The sequence below is a fragment of the Podarcis pityusensis genome (genome assembly GCF_964106645.2).
Source record: "Podarcis pityusensis genome assembly, chromosome: 1".
In the NCBI taxonomy this organism is placed as follows: Eukaryota; Metazoa; Chordata; class Lepidosauria; order Squamata; family Lacertidae; genus Podarcis; species Podarcis pityusensis.
Genome location: NC_138028.1, coordinates 10806747 through 10824057, shown reverse-complemented (window position 1 = coordinate 10824057; position 17311 = coordinate 10806747). Strand labels below are relative to the sequence as shown.

General features: G+C 47.4%; 1 protein-coding gene across 1 annotated transcript in view; it reads right to left on the bottom strand.

Annotated features, from left to right (window-relative positions):
• The window catches only part of PPP1R36 (protein phosphatase 1 regulatory subunit 36), a gene marked incomplete at its 5' end in the record, with an annotated part of 78344 nt that overhangs the window by 26111 nt on the left and 34922 nt on the right, over positions 1–17311 (bottom strand). The window contains one exon of the mRNA XM_080981682.1: positions 3641–3705. Within this exon, the coding sequence (XP_080837808.1) occupies positions 3641–3705 (65 nt within the window). The remainder of the gene's footprint in view (positions 1–3640; positions 3706–17311) is intronic.

Here is a 17311-nt window from a genome sequence, read left to right as displayed (position 1 = left end):
GGCGTCTCCCAGGTGTGTCCCTTAGCTGCCGGTGGTGCAGGCCTCGACTCCTGGCACGCTTGACAGGCGGACACCCAGGCAGTGATGGCATCGTCCATATTAGGCCACCAGACGTAACACCGAGCCAACGCCTTCATTTTGACAATTCCCGGGTGGCCAACGTGCAGAGCCTCCAGGACGCGCTGACGGAGTCCCTGGGGAATCACGACGCGGTCTCCCCACAGCAGGCAGCCGCGATGAGCTGAGAGTTCATGTTGTCTGGTTGCGAAGGGCTGGAACTCCGATGCAACAGGCCCTTGTGGCCACCCCCTCCACACCCAGTTGAGCACCCGGCTGATGGTGCGATCCTGGGCAGATGCGGAGGCCACAGTGGCAGCCGATACAGGCGCTGCCGGAAGATCCTCAATCAGAAGGAGCGATGAAGCTGGAGCCGGGTCTTCCACAAATGCTGGAAGAGGGCAACGGCTGAGGGCGTCGGCATGGCCCATCGATTTCCCCGGGCGATGGATGAGCCGGTAGTGGTAGGCAGCCAGGAAAACAGTCCATCACAGCATGCGTGGTGAGAGGACCGGTGGAGTTGGACGATCACCGGCGAGGAGGCCCAGGAGTGGCTTGTGGTCAGTGATGAGGTCAAAAGTCCTGCCATAGAGGTATTCATGGAACCTCTTCACTCCAGCCACAAGTGCTAATGCCTCCTTGTCGAGCTGGCTGTAATTCCGTTCCGTCGGAGATAGTGTCCTGGAAAAGTAGGCGAGCGGTGCTTCTCTTCCATCTGGAAAACGGTGACTAAGGACAGCACCGATGCCAAAAGGTGAGGCGTCGCAGGCAAGGACCAGCGGCCTGGATTCACTGTACTGTACCAGCACACTGTCTGAAGAAAGGAGAGCCTTGACCGCGTTGAAGGCCGCCGTCTCCCGATGACCCCAGGCCCAAGGCGTCTTAGTGCTAAGGAGTCGGTGAAGAGGCTCAGCCACTGTGGCTTTGTGGGGCAGGAACATGTTATAAAAGTTCAGCAGCCCCAGGAATGCCTGCAACTCCGTTTTGTTCTTTGGGGTGGGGGCCTGCTGGATAGCGCGGATCTTGGATGTGGTTGGATGAAGACCGGAGGCATCGATAAGATAGCCCAGGAACTCTACCTGTGGAACGGCGATCTGGCACTTGTCCCTCTTTACCTTGAGCCCGGCCTCCTGGAACCTGGTCAGCACGGCACGGAGGCGCTCGAACAGCTGCTGGTGTGAGTCTGCAGACACCAAGACGTCATCAAAATATGGTACCACGCCCGGAAGCCCTTGCAGGAGACGCTCCATAAGGCTTTGGAAGATGCCAGGAGCCACACTCACCCCGAACTGCAACCGGCGGCAACGGAAAGCCCCCCGGTGGGTGACGATCGTCTGGGCTTCAGCAGTGGCATCATCGACTGGCAGTTGTTGATAGGCTTGGGCAAGGTCCAGCTTAGCGAAGACCTTACCCTCACCCAGGGAATGCAGCAGGTGTTGGACAACAGGAACCGGGTAAGCGTGCTGCTGAAGTGCCTTGTTGATCGTGCACTTGTAGTCAGCGCAGATTCTCACCGACCCATCTGGCTTGACAGGCGTGACGATGGGGGTTTCCCACTTTGCGTGGTCAACCGGCTCCAAAACTCCTTGGGCGATCAGTTTGTCCAGTTGTTCGTCCACCTTAGCCTTGAGAGCAAAGGGAACCCGGCGTGGCTTTAGCTTGATGGGGGCGACTTGTGGATCAAGGCTAAAGGAGATGGGCGTACCTGTATATTGGCCCAAGGTGCCGTCAAAAACCTCGGCAAAGTCTTTGACCAGACCCTCAGTCTCTGCGTTAGAGATGCAGTTGATGCCGGTGACTTCCAGGCCGAGGGCATCAAACCAGTCTAGCCCTAGGAGGCTTGGCCGCTGACCTTCGACCACCACCAACCGGAGCAGGCCCGAAAAATCCTTGAAGGCGATCCGGAACCGGCCAACGCCTACCACGGGAATGTCGTTTACCTGGTAGTCTCTCAGGTGTACGCGGTGAGAGTCGAGTTGCCTTTTGGACACTCTGGGTACCAGTCTTTTGATGGTGCTCCATGACACGATGGACAGGGCAGACCCGGTGTCGATCTCCATGTCACATGGAGCTCCTTCAATGAGCACCGTGACGTTCAGCTTGCGTCGCGTAGGCGAGTCGGTTTGGCCAATCGTGGTTCCAGACGGGCAGCGGCAGTTGGTGAGAGCGAAACAACTTTCCTTGGCAGACTGGAGTGAAGACTTGGACTTGCGAGTCGATGAAGGGGGGGTGTCAGACGGAGCCGATCGGCAGACCTTAGCGATGTGGCCCCTTCTGGAACACTTCCTACAGATGGCGTCTCTGAATCGACACTTGGCACGGGAATGGTTGCCTCCACAGCCAGCACATTCCGGTTGGCCCTTGGACTTCTGTTGGAACTTCCTGCGCTCCCGCTTTGTCTGGTGCACGTCATCGTCTTCACTGGAGGATGCCTCCTCACTGCTGTCCTCTTCATGATGCACCGGAACTGGCTCCCTAGCAAGACGCGGGCTGCTGGACTTGCGGATCTCCTGGGCGGAGCGTTCAGCAGCTTCTGAGGCCACAGCTTCCTCAATGGCTTTCTGTAGCGTGAGGTCTGGCTTGGCTAGGAGGCGCCGTTGCAGATGGATGTCCCGGACCCCGCAGACGATTCGATCCATCAGGGCATCGTCTAAGTCTCGGAACTCACAGTGCATTGCAGCCTGTCGCAGGGCGGTGGTGTAGTTGTTGATTGACTCCCCCTCTACCTGGTTCCGGTGGTAGAACGCATGGCGGGCAGCAATCTTGGACGGCTTTGGTGCGTAGTGGTTGCGGAGCTTCTCTTGGATCGTGTCCCATGGTGTTGCCTGGACTGCTTCAGGCGCAACCAACGCTCGGGCCGTCTCAAACACCTCAGGCCCACAGAGGCTGAGGAATAGGCCCCGCTTCCGATCCTTTGATACTGCTGTCAGCTCGTTGGCTTGGAGGTAGCAGTCGAACCGAGCGAGGTAGGAGTCCCATGATTCAGAGGCTGGCGCAAACGGCGGTAGAGGCACAAGTGAAGCCATGATTCCGATGCCGGCGTGAAGGGCGATGGATGGAACACAGTGCTCTAGCCAGAACAGTCAGCTCTGAATTGGTTCTGCCCAGTGATTTCGCTCAGTGATTTCGCTCTGTGATTCAGCTCAGTGATTCAGCTTAGTTCAGAGGCTGGCCGCATCTGGCTGTGCTCTGATGTCCATCTATCCCACCTTCGTCGCCAGTGTTAAGTCGTGGGTTGACATAGCAGCCGGCACAGCGATTTCTTCAAGTAGCTCTTTATTATGGTAAGCTGGAATAGAACTGACTGCGAACAGCTCAGCCGGCCTGTATTTATAGGCAGCCGGCTGTCAACATTGTAACCACAACAGCCCAGAGTTCCCGCCTAAAATAACAGACGCGGACCTGAGTGAAAACTATCTACAGACCTGAGTGAAAACTATATACAGTATCCCCGTTGGCCCAGGGTGAAACTACACTACATAACACGCTTCATAAACTAGCTCACTGGCAAGTGATACGAAATCACGATAACCACAAACAGAAACGCAACAAAGACAGACAGAAAGGGACACTGAATCCTTACCATGCAAATTCAAGACTTCGGCTGTCATCTTTCCAGTACCACAAGCCAGGGTTAACTTTCGTGAACTGCAAGCGTTTTGGAATACAAAAGTATCAAGGCGTTAATTTAAACCATTTCATCATTTTCATGTTCGATTTTCAGCTCCAAAAACTCCAGCGAGTTCATAAGCCTGACCGATAAGCCCAATGCCATGTGCTTCTGAAGAATGGTGATTCAATGTACATCCAAAAACAGGGCTGGAACAACCACTGGGACATCAAGCAACCTCCAGGGATATTATTTCATGGCATTATTCTAAAAAAAAGACTGATGTCGTGAGCCACCAAGCCTTAGAAAGACAACTTTTCCTAAAGGCTTCCACAATATTGGCCTCCGGTGTATATAAAGGCCAGTGGTCCATCTAATAATCCTAATCATAATAATCAAGACATTGACTGAATATTTCCAACTGCCTATTTAAAAACAACCAATGCCGACTGGTCGTTTCAAGTTTGTGACCATCAGAAACACTATGGATAGGGATGGAAGGTGGAATAAATATATATGAACACATATAGTGTTGTCCGACCTGTGGGGTGCCCTCCCATCAGATGTCAATGAGATAAATAAGTATACAGCTTTTAGGAAACATCTGAAGGCAGCCCTGTATCAGGAAGTTTTTAATGTTTGAGGTTTAATAATAATAATAATAATAATAATAATAATAATAATTTATTATTTATACCCCGCCCATCTGGCTGGGGTTCCCCAGCCACTCTGGGCGGCTTCTAACAGAACACTAAAATACAATAACCTATTAAACATTAAAAGCTTCCCTAAACAGGGCTGCCTTCAGATGTCTTTGAAAAGTCTGGTAGTTGTTTTTCTCTTTGACATCTGGTGGGAGAGCGTTCCACAGGGCGGGTGCCACTACCGAGAAGGCCCTCTGCCTGGTTCCCTGTAACTTGGCTTCTCACAGTGAGGGAACCGGCAGAAAGCCCTCGGCAGTGGATCTCAGTGTCCGGGCTGAACGATGGGGGTGGAGACGCTCCTTCAAGTATACTGGACCAAGGCCGTTTAGGGCTTTAAAGGTCAGCACCAACACTTTGAATTGTGCTCAGAAACATATTATGTTGGAAGCTGCCCAGAGTGGTTGGGACAACCCAGTCAGTTGAGCGGGATACACAAATAATAATAATAATGCAGGCCAGCTGTATTCCTCAAGTAAGATTTAATTCATAAAAGGTTAGACAGCCAACATAGTGCAGTGGTTAAAGTGTCTGCCTGGGACCCGGGAGACCAGGGTTCAAATCCTCACTCAGCCATGAAGTTCACTGGGTAATCTTGGAGCTCATCATGGTCTCTCAGCCTGACCTACCTCACAGGGCTGTTGAGAGGGTAAAATGAGGAGCGGAGGGCAGGGGCCCAATGTAGGCCCTATTGGGGGCTTTTGGTAGAAAGGTGGGGTAGAAATGTAATAGGTAAATAAACGAAGCTCCTGAATTGTGGATGCAAGAGTGGGTGCCTCTAATATTTGGGTTTGAAGAGGGGATTTTGACAGGTGAAGGTTGCACGATGACCCAGCTATGAAAGGTGAAAGCAGGGCCAGATTGAGGTCTGATGAGGCTCTAAGCTACCGAAGGTAATCGGGCAATTATATGTCCAGCTGTCCTTTGTCAACAACAAATTGTTGCTGTTTTTTGTGTTGAATATATGCCATATGGTAATTTATGGACCTGATAGGTATCTAAAGCCATTTGCACATAACAAAATATGTATTTTATCAAAGTAATTGTTGAATTTAAATACAATTAAGAAGAAGTATATTAATAGTGAAATAATTATTAAGCTCTAACTTAAAATGATTTTTTTAAATTTATAACAAACTTAATAATGCAAAAACACTGTTGCTGTATGTAAGTTTTATTGTATTTGTCTTTTATCTTATATTTTTGGAAATGTACATCCAGGTTTTTTTCCCTTTAAATTTTTTTGGGGGCCCCCTTAGCTATAGCTTGTTTAGCTTATACGTAAATCCGGCACTGGGTGCAAGACCCAACCTGGTCATATCCTACCTTGGGCTTTTTTTAAAAAAAGAAAAAAGTAATATCTGCAAACCCCACGCCACCCCCAAGAAGTTCCACAGTAACTAGACACATCCAGGAATGCAAACTTACTTACAGGCACTATATGTCCCTTGGGCAGCTCCAGGAACTGTAGCTGAGACATGGCGACACTTTGTTTACTGAGAGAGTATCCTGGCAACAGCTCTCTGTCTCTCTTTCCATCTTGAATAGAAGGGTCGGCTCTCCCGCCTGGAGACTACAAGTCCCATCATGCAACGCGGCAGGCCTTCCCTTTTTTGGTCTGTCTGCGTGGTGGCTTTTGGCTCTCTTTTTCTAACCAAGGGGCGTCCTCAGAAATTATCCCAATTGCGAACCCCCTTCCCAGATACGTGTGAACAGGACGCCCGCGTTTCGTGTCGCAGGCGGCTTTCCTTTAAAATAGCCCATCCGACACACTGACTGGTTTCAAAAATAGGTGCTACTTCTGAGCAGGATTGCTTGCTTTCTGAGTGAACTGCCTGCACTCATTTTTCTCTCACACACACATATATGTGTGTGATATTTATCTGTTTTACTTTACGCGTTAAATTTCAGTACCACCCTCCCTCCCCAAAGGAGCCGAGGGTGTCAAACAGCAAAGCAGCACCACTGAAAAATAATTTTTAAAAAATGTTTTAACACTGTGAGCATCTAAAAACAATCATATATCCACACCATGATTTCAAGGTTGCCAGGATCAATGATCTTTTCAGCCGTCACATGCCTGGGTGAACTGGAATGTGGTAGTTGTTGTTTTTTTAAGTCCCTGAATGTTAATAATGCTCCTAGGCTGGGGGAGTTTTCCACAGATGAGCCACTACCAAAAAGGCCTTGCCGCAGGTAGTGCCAACCTGGCAGCAGTTTTACAAAATCGGATTTAGTTCGTGTTTAATATGTATTTAACTTTAAATGTATTAAGCTACCTGCACTGAGGTTTTGGCTGTTATGCGTTGATGCACACACAGAGAGGCTTGCACTGGGAGAGTAGAGCGGACTGCAAACATGGCATCAGAATGACTTTGACTCATGCCCAAGAAGAGGGTGTCACCTTACGTTTCCACCCATTCGCACACCTAAATCCTCCCCAATTCCTTTCATTAAATCGTGCATCCCTGCTGAAAGAGCTTGCTGATGGTGGCTCAGGTCCCTGCACAACGCCGGCTCTGAGCTCGGCTTACTTCTCTGCCTGCGCCCTGTGACCTTTTTTAAACAACAGCACACTGTATGTTGTGTTTGCAGTTGCTATTGTGGGCTGCCAAGGATATTCTGGAGCCTTGGCAGCAATGCCACATATTTATCAAGAACAAGAAGAGAAGCAGATTTGGAAACAAACGAAGTTTTGGAGTTGCGTCAAGGCAACACTTCAAAAGCAGTATCAAAAACAGGGTAAAAAGAAAGAGGCACAGTGAAGATAAATGCTTCTGTCATCAGCATGTGCTTATTAAGTCTGGCTATTCAGTTATCAAAAGCCTCCAACCTTTTCAGACCCAGGCCCCCACTGTTTAACCCAAACATGCATTTGGAGACCTGTTTCTTAATCATTATTTTTTGCCATATGTATGTATGGTGCTAATTTCGCTGTTGCAAATCACCTTAGATCAGGCTCTGACCCAACAGTCGGTCTCACTCCCAACTCAGCAATTGAAGAAGAATGAGTTAGATGAACCACTTTTAAAACATACTGTATCTATGAACTAAAAAGGTGCCCTCAATTAAATCAACAGATTTAATTTCCTTCCTGATAATAACTGCAGGTTGCAAGTGTCACCTCAGAAGAGGAATGCCTCTTTTCAGGCAAGATCTGCTGGGATACATCATTTAAATACAAAACAACACATCCCTACTCCCCCCTTTCATATGCAAATTTATGCAGCTGCACTAAATCAGTTAGCTGGCTTAAATGCTCATGCTCAATTAAATAATAGTTTTTTAATTGGGTGCAGATCTTCTAAATGTTCCTATTTTCCAGGGACAGTCCTGGATTTACAGAAGCCGCCCCAGTTCCTGATTTGATCTCACAATGTCCCGCTTTTCCTTAGGATGTCCCTATTTTCATTGGAGAAATGTTGGAGGGTATGGAGTTATGTGACCCTCAAATTAAGGAGATAAGTACAATAACTATACAGCCTTTAGAAGACATCTGAAGGCAGCCCTGTATAGGGAAGTTTTTAAATGTTTAATGTTTTATTATGATTTTATATGTGCTGGAAGCCGCCCAAAATGGCTGGGGCCACCCAGTCAGGTGGGCAGGGTATTAACAGTTAAATCATTATCGTTGTTGTTGTTGTTGTTAAATAGGACGTTCCTATTTTCATTGGAGAAACATCAGAGGGTATGTGGCTGGTGACTTTACTTGTTATGATTTGCACCCTAGGTTTTTGGACTCAAATATGCAGTGTCCATATACCTCAGAAAAAGAACAGTGTTTCTTAGTTACAGTCCTGAAAGGTTTGTGTTACATAAACATGCGTTACATAATCCCGTATATCATAGCCTTTATTTAAACTAATGAGCCTTAAACTCTCCCCGCAAAAGCATTGTGTCTGGGGAATGCCTTGCATTCCACGGAGGAAGACCGAAATAAAATGGAAATGCCTTCAGGTCTTGGCCCATGAAAAGTCTGTGGGTGTCAGCTCTGGTTTCCTAGGGAATTATTACGGCACAACTACCTTTGCACTCGACTATGCAGCGCTGAATTCGTTCCCTGCACAGCAGCTGCGGTTCTGTTTATTTCTGCATTGGCCGCTCACCTGCCAAATGTTCCCTTCCTGTTCTCAATAAGCAGTTCCTTGCCTCGGGGACAGAAACCAAGAACATTAAACTCACCCTGATCTGCTCTTCTGTACTTTTCCATTTTACCCAGCTCATCCTCTGCCATCAGGTGTCGGGGGTGTGTGTGTGTGTTAGGGGTAGCATTTTTTTGGCAGGAAGAACAGAGAAAGTCTTGGCAGGTAGAATGATTGGAAGAGAAAAAAAACAGGATTAAATGGCTCAAGAATCCTTGTTAATGAAGCTAATCCTTGGGATGTCAGTTACTTTTTGCCCCCATGTAATGCGCTTTTCTTCTCATACATTGTACAGTATCACACATGATTAACCACATCCGCATAGTAGAGAGGGGAAACAAACTTTCTGGGCAACATTGTACGGATTGCTTGCCAATTTAGGGTGGAGCAACGAGTGTGAATTTTACCTTTGAAAAGGAAGCTGGTTTCTGCACGCCCAGGTGCCTTCAGTGACAAATTATTACGCCAGTCCCTGATTAAAGAAAGCCAATCCACTGTATGTGTTTTAACCAGCTAATTTGTGTAAGGGCACACACACCACCTCCGAAGTAAGAAACATCTTCTCTTTGCTCTTAGATCAGTGGTGGGGAATCTCTGGCCTGCCAGCAGGGTCAGCCGTCAGGAGCAATGGGAACTAGAGGCCAGGAACATCCGAGGGCCACAGGTTCCCCACCCGTTTTGGACGCTTCTGAGCACAATTTAAAATGTTGGTACTGACCTTTAAAGCTCTAAATGGCCACCGGCCCTGTATACCTGAAAGAGCGTCTCCATCCCCGTCATTCAGCCCGAGCACTGAAGTCCAACTCTGAGGGCCTCCTGGTGGTTCTCTGCCTGCGAGAAGTGAGGTTACAGGGAACCAGGCAGAAGGGCCTTCTCAGCTGTTGCACCCTCTTGTGTGGAACGGCCTCCCATCAGATGTCAAGGAGATAAGACATCCGAAGGCTTTTATATAAGAAAGCTTTTAATGTTTGACGTTTTATTATGGTTCTGTATGTTCTGGAAGCCACCCAGAGTGACAAATAATGAAATTACCGTGGGCGCTCGGGTTGCGAACGTGATCCGTGTGGGAAGCACGTTCGCAACCCGCAGCGTCCACAACCCGCAGCACCGCATCTATGCATGCATGGGTTGCAATTCGGTGCTTCTGTGCATGCGCAAAACGTGATTTAGGCGCTTCTGTGCAAGCGCCGAAACCCAGAAGTAACCCGTTCCAGTACTTCCAGGTTCGGCGTGATGCACAACCCGAAATCGCACAACCCAAAGCTTCTGTAACCTGAGGTTACAGCCCCAGCTGCTTCTTCTTTATTACAGTGTGGGGAGAGGAGGGTATGTGCTTAACCCTTCTCCCTAACCTGATCCCCTGCCTCCCCCTCCCCCCAAAAAACTCTGCTGTTAACTTTCCTAAACTGGGTTTCCTCAATGCATGTACTATATTGCATAAGTTCCCGTGGAAAAGTGATGGGGAGGGGGAAGGCATAAGCCGCTTCCACACATGCTGCTTCTCCTCTTCAAATATAATCACACACACACACACACCACGGGTATTTTGAAGCTGAGGAGTGGCCAGAGTTTCCAGATCTGTGTTTGCTACTGAACACACAAGTTGGTCCATAATTGTACTGCTTCATGTGTTGAAGGCGGCTACCCTTTGCCATGCCAAAGCCACAGCTAGGGCTGCACAGAGCTATTCTGGCTGAAGTTCATGGCCAGCAGCAACACTGGCTTTACATTAAAGCCTTCAGTGAGAGAAAGTTTCAATTAGCACGGAGTGCCACTTATGGGAAGGGAATGTAACTTTAAAAAACCTGAATAGCCAGCTGCTCACACTAATAAAAGGCTCCCTACCCTTCTCTGCTCCTCTTTTTATTTTTATTTGTTAATTTAAGATGGTGCCAACTATTTTGATGCTGCTGGGAATGCATGCTGCGGTTGTTCTAGCTGCTAACCTTTGATTGTGAACACGCCACAAGGAGAAAACAACATTCAGGGCAGACAGATTTCTTAGCACCGTATACACAATTTGGCTTTCTGCTCCAGCATTTTGCAGAATCATCTCCACTCATCATTCATATAGTGTTTTGGGTCGCAGGCATCCTGATTCATCCGCTTTAATGTCCCTGTGCATTATTAAAAAGGCCCATTTTGCAGATGAAAAGCCAAATGGCTGAGAGAAAGCAAATTGCTCAAGAGCACAGAGAGACAATACAGCTTAGCTGGCGTTCGATTCCAGTACTCCCAGATTCTTATGCAAAACGCTGATCACAGGAGTCACCCCCCATTGTATTTGAAGACAAAGGCTGTGTGTATATTACTGGCTTAAAATGCACCGAGGTGCTTTGCTGGAAATATTTATTTTGCTGCATTTCAAATGGCATGCTCATCACTATGCACATCAGTCAAGCTGCACATGTTTCCAAGTTGCCCAACGTTGGTCTGCGCCAGTAGGCAGAGAGGTGGCATGGATGCTTTCATGTAGCTTTTCAAATCGCATCGAAGCTGGTTTTGAGGGGAATGCATCAAACTACAGTATTCTTCAAGAAACTGCAGGGTAGATGTAAAGGTAAAGGTAAAGGGACCCCTGACTATTAGGTCCAGTCGTGGCCGACTCTGGGGTTGGGGCATTCATCTCACTTTATTGGCCGAAGGAGCCAGCGTACAGCTTCCGGGTCATGTGGCCAGCAGGACTAAGCCGCTTCTGGCAAACCAGAGCAGTGCACGGAAACGCTGTTTACCTTCCCGCCAGAGTGGTACCTATTTATCTACTTGCACTTTGACGTGCTTTCGAACTGCTAGGTTGGCAGGAGCAGGGACCGAGCAACGGGAGCTCACCCCGTCGCGGGGATTCAAACCACTGACCTTCTGATTGGCAAGTCCTAGGCTCTGTGGTTTAACCCACAGGCCACCCACATCCCTTTTAGGGTAGATTGTGGCTAATGCCATGTGTATACAGCTTCACAAACCAGAAGGGGGGGAGAGGGAGGGACATGGGATGCAGAGCAAATAAGAGCGTGTACACAGCCAAAGACCAAAGAAGTCAGACTTGCAAAAAATCTATGGCACTCTTGTTGCCTACCTTTATGATAGGATAATAGGAAGCTGCCTTATGCTGAGTCAGACCATTGGGACACCTGGTTCAATATGGTCTACAATCATCAGCTCTCCAGGGTTTCAGACAGGGAACATGCATTGCAGAAGTTTGGACTAGACCATCTTCATGGTGACTTCCAATTATACAGTTCTATGATTCTGTTATTTCCAGCCCTACTTGGAGATGCCAGGATTGAACCCAGGTCTTTCTGCATGCAAAACAGATGCTCTGCCTCTGAGTTATGTCCCTTCCCCATAACACCGGTTTTGAAAGACCTACATTGGCTCCCAGTACGTTTCTGAGCACAATTCAAAGTGTTGGTGCTGACCTTTAAAGCCCTAAACGACCTCGGTCCAGTATACCTGAAGGAGCATCTCCACCCCCATCGTTCTGCCCGGACACTGAGATCCAACGCCAAGGGCCTTCTGGCAGTTCCCTCACTGCGAGAAGTGAGGTTACAGGGAACCAAGCAGAGGGCCTTCTCGGTGGTGGCACCCACCCTGTGGAACGCCCTCCCACCAGATGCCAAAGAGATAAACAACTACCAGACTTTTAGAAGACATCTGAAGGCAGCCCCGTTTAGGGAAGCTTTTAATGTTTGATGCATTACTGTATTTTAATATTTTGTTGGAAGCCGCCCAGAGGGGTATAAATAATAAATTATTATATTATTATCATTATATATATTGCTGTTGCTTTTATATCAGCCTCGTATTTAACAACCATAGGCACCCAGGTATACTCTGCAGCAAATAAGCAGGCTGGAGGCAGAGGAATGGATGACTCCAACCTTCCTAGACCAACTTGGTGATAGCCACCAAGAAAGGAAAGTCTCTTTCTCCACAACCATCACAGAAATGCTGCAGGCTTTTGAAGGAAGAGCAGATTGTTCTATCGCTTCTCCAACAGTTTGCATTGCACACAGAATTTCCTTTTCTTTTCCCCCTTTATATTAGTCTGCTAAGAGGCTAGCAGTCTGTGTCTCCTTGCTGTCCACGGAGGATGCACAGGGATTGTAACTTTTGTGGGCTTATTTACAGGTCTGCTTTTATATAGCTATTAACCAGGGATGGAGAGCCTGTGGTCCATCCCCCCAACAGAATGTTGCCCTCCAGGCCTTTCAACCTGACCCTTGGGACTTTTCCCAGGCCATGTTCCCTCCCCAGATCTCCCTGAGTGTTTTCACCTGGCTGGAAAGTTTCCTTCAGATCTGATAATGCCTGTTTTATCTGGGTAGAGAATGAGCAGCTCACCAATAATATTCTGTCTGTTTTGGGGAGAATCTTCCTCTCCAACTAAACAGTCACTCCTTCTCCCTTCCCTGTGTGCCACTTTGCTCCCAGAAATCTTCTTTGCAGACTGTCAAAAGTAGCCATGAAGGTAAAGCAATTCATTTATTTCTGACTCGAGGGCACAATTTCACCAGGACAGTCTCCAGCATAAGCTCTGTGGAAACATTCATGAGAATTGCTCAAAGGCCCGGAACAATTGCTTCAGAAGATGTCCCTAGTAGATTGCCCTCTTTAATTCCAGAGCGTTTTCTAGCCAACTTTCAAGTTCTTATTTCATAAGGCACATCAAAGAGAGAGGAAATACCATCTGGGTTGCATTGTGCCCACGGTCCCCTCCATTGCAGCCGTCTGCCGGGCTAAATGGAGAGCATCACCTGCAGGGTGGCAACCACGCCCAAACACTCCCATCGCCCTCAGGGTTGTGTTCAGATCTTGCAAATTCAAGTCCTGTAGAAGTTGCGCCTATCAAGCCCAAAGACTGAAGCATTTTTTTAAAATCTAGATTTGGGATAAGTTCGCCATACGACAGTTCTGACAAGAGTGGTCCACTTGCTTGCTTTACTGTAGGGTCGACCTACAAATTCCAGACTACATTATGGCACAGAACAAGCACCCCAGGAAAAGGAACTATGCACTAAGCCAAATGACACAAGAATTTGTTTAAATGCTGCCTGACGGTTGCTTTAGTCAAATTGGGTATTTGCAGAGCTGGCCCTACCTTCCGGCAGAGATCGCAGGTGACAGCTGCTAAGGGACTTGGAGCTGGCGGAGCTCTGTGCTCCATGCAACCAGTCCCACACACCCCCACAGTGGAAGATCTATTTAAAGCCCATTTAAAACATGGTTTCCACCCCAAGGAATACTGGGCGCTGTAGTTTGAGCTCTGGGTAAACTATAGCTCCCAATATTCTTTAGGAAGAAGCATGTGCTTTATACATATAGTGTCAATATGACCCAAGTGCCAAGCCAGCTAGTTTCTGTTGCAGTTGAGGGCAGCAAACTGTATCATTGCTTGCTCAAAATGAACTTTGAGTTTAAATGAGATTTAAGAGGAGAATTGTCCTGGACCCGTTGTTGTTCAACGTCTTTATAAATGACTTGGATGAAGGAATTGAGGGGATGCTCATCAAATTTGCAGATGACACCAGACTGGGAGGGGTAACTAATGCTGCAGAAGACAGAATCAGAATTCAAAATGACCTTAACAGATTGGAGAACTGGACGCAAACTAACAAAATGAATTTCAATAGGGACAAATGTAAGGTTCTGCACTTAGGCAGGAAGAACCAGATGCACAAATATAGGATGGGGGACACCTGGCTTACTAGCAGTACATGTGAAAAGGATCCAGGGGTCTTGGTGGACCACAGGCTTAACATGAGTCCACAGTGTGATGCAGCAGCAAAAAAAGCGAATTCTATTCTAGGCTGCATCAACAGAAGTATAGTGTCCAGAACAAGGGAAGTAATAGTACCACTCCATTCTGCCTTGGTCAGACCACACTGGGAATACTGTGTCCAATTCTGGGCACCACAATTTAAGAAGGATGTTGACAAGCTAGAACGTGTGCAGAGGAGGGCGACCAAGATGATCAAGGGTCTGGAAACCAAGCCTTATGAGGAACAGTTGAAGGACCTGGGTAGGTTTACCCTGGAAAACAGCAGACAGAGGAGATATGATAGCCATCTTCAAATATCTCAAGGGCTGTCACGTGGAGGAGGGAGCATGCTTGTTTTTTCCTGCTCAGGAGGGCAGGACTCGAACCAATGGCTTCAAGTTGCAAGAAATGAGATTCCGACTAAACACTTGGAAAAACTGCCTGACAGTAAGAGCTGTTTGGCAGTGGAACGGACTCCCACGAGAGGTGGTGGACTCTCCTTCCTTGAAGGATTTTAAGCAGAGGTTGGATGGTCCATCCATGGTCATCTCTAGCTTTAGCTGAGATTCCTGCATTGCAGGGGGTTGGACTAGATGACCCTTGAGGTCCCTTCCAACTCTAAAATTCTATTACTCATTCTAAGAACATAGGAATCTGCTTTATATGGAGCCCATCTAGCTCAGTGTGGTCTATGGGGATTGGCAGCGGCCATCTCAGCTTTCAGGCAAGGAGTCTCTCCCAGCCTTAATTGGAGATGCCAAGGACTAATCCCTGAACATTCACAGCATGCAAGGAAGATACTCTTAACCACTGAGCTAGGGCCCTGTCTACATACCTAGATTTCCTGCACCACTAAGAAAGTGAAACATGGCTACTTCAGGTTGTGTTTTTTCACAAGTTGGAAAAGGGAAGTTATTATATTCCTTATCAATTTATTATTATTATTATTATTATTATTATTATTATTATTATTATTATTTTCTTGTTTATACCCCGGCCATCTAGGTGGCTTCTAGTAAAATATAAAAAATATGTTAGACATTAAAAACTTCCCTGAACGGGGCTGCCTTCAGATGTTTTCTAAAAGTTGTGTAATTTTTTATCTCCCTAACATGGGAGGGCATTCCACAGGGAGGGTGCCACTGCCAAGAGGCCCTATGCTTGATTCCCTGTAACTTTACTTCTCGCAGGGAGGGAACCGCTAGAAGACCCTCGGAGGTGGACCTCAGCTGAACGATGGGGGTGGAAATGCTCCTTTTTGCAGAATAAATATCATCGTTAAGATCCTCTTGAATTCTGGTGCAATAGGTTATTGCATCTGGCTGTTAACTAGAAGGTTGGTGGTTCAAGCCCACCCAGGGACAGCTGTGGGCAAGATTCCTGCATTGCTGGGGTTGGACTAGATAACCCTTGGTATCCTTTCCAACTCTATGGTTTTATGAAATCTATGGAACTCACACAAAAACCTGTAATTCTCAAGGATTTCCTTAGCAGCAAATAAAATAGCTCACAATAAATTATTGCTAAAATTATTCCTCCGCCCCAGCACATGATTAGGCCTCCTTTTCACCCCAAAGGTTTGTCAGAATTCGGCATTTATGCATGCATTCAAACTAAATAGCCTGCTTTCACCAGAAAAGGACTAAGGGTAGTTTATGGCAAGCAATAGAAAAAATATATATAAACCAATGTTAAAACTGCAAAAATGTAAAGGCAGCCCACACCAGCAGATTGGGAGGGGGGGGAGAGAGCTGGTAAAAGCCATTAAAAGGATTCCACATACCAACAAAACCATGAGAGCAGAGGTTTTATACCTGGTTCTGGAAAGATGACGCCAGGTGAACATCTCTAAGGAGAGAATTGCACAATTTCAGTGCTACCACAGAAAAGCACCTCCCTCCAATAGTTACCTGTCTAACTTGAAAGGGGGGGTACCTTAGAAGGGCGCATGAAGTTCTTAACTGAGGAGTAGGTTCATATAGAAGACGATCCTTATTCTTCAAACCCAGGCCACTTGAAGCAGGCATGACTGACAGCACAATCCAAACCCAAAATCCAGCAGGGTGTGAGGATTTGAGTTTGCTGCTTCTTGGGCTGCCTACGTTGCTGTTAAGTCCCCCGCCCACCCCCTGCAAAAAAAGGAACATGGTGGGGGCATGGCAGGAAATGGGGCAAGGAGAGACTTGTGCCTATTCCAAACCCTATTCAGCTTGGTCACAAGACCTAGGGTCCAATCCTCAAAACATAGGCCCATGCTCACCTGCCAGCTCAGCCAGCAGCACCCCCTCGCAGAGGCTCCTGAAAAGCTTTCGGAAAAGGAGCAAGTTACAATGGCTTTCTGATTGCTCTATATTATAAGAATCAGAATCAGACCAAGTACTGTCAACACTGACTGGCAGCACCTGTCCAGGGCTTCAGGCAGGGAGCATTCCCAGCCCTCTGTAGAGGCACCGGGGATGGAACCCAGGACCTTTCACATGTAAGGCACAGTCCCTACCACAGCAATAGCTTGTGTCCTTCCCACAAGCTATTGCTGAACTACAACTGCCATTAAACCCGACCACTGGTCATGCTGGCTGGGCATGATGGGAGTTGTAGTTCAACATCTGGGAGGGCCACAGCGTAGCCACATCAATTTAAGGCTTTTGAGGACAAAAGTAGAGCTTTGAATTGAGCCCAGAAGAAGTGAAGGCAGTAAAGATATTTTAGTACGGCTGGATTAATGTTCCTCGCTCTCCTAACAGAGCTCTGCTGACTTCAGTTCCAATTTCTGGTAACCAAAATCTGATTTCCTTTCTTTCTCCTCCTCCTCCACCCCACTCTCATAGGTTTTCTTGATGCCTTTACTGTCATGTAAACAGAAACTCATTCCACGATAACGCTTGAAAAGAGCAAGCAACATCAAGCCTGTCTGCTCTCATCCCAATGGGTGTGTCAAGCATTTCTGTTCCAGCGAGGGTATGAAATCTCTTTTACCACCTTTGGAAGCTGCAAGAGCCTGACTAAGGGAGTCAATCCCACTGAAGTCCACATGGCAAGGTTT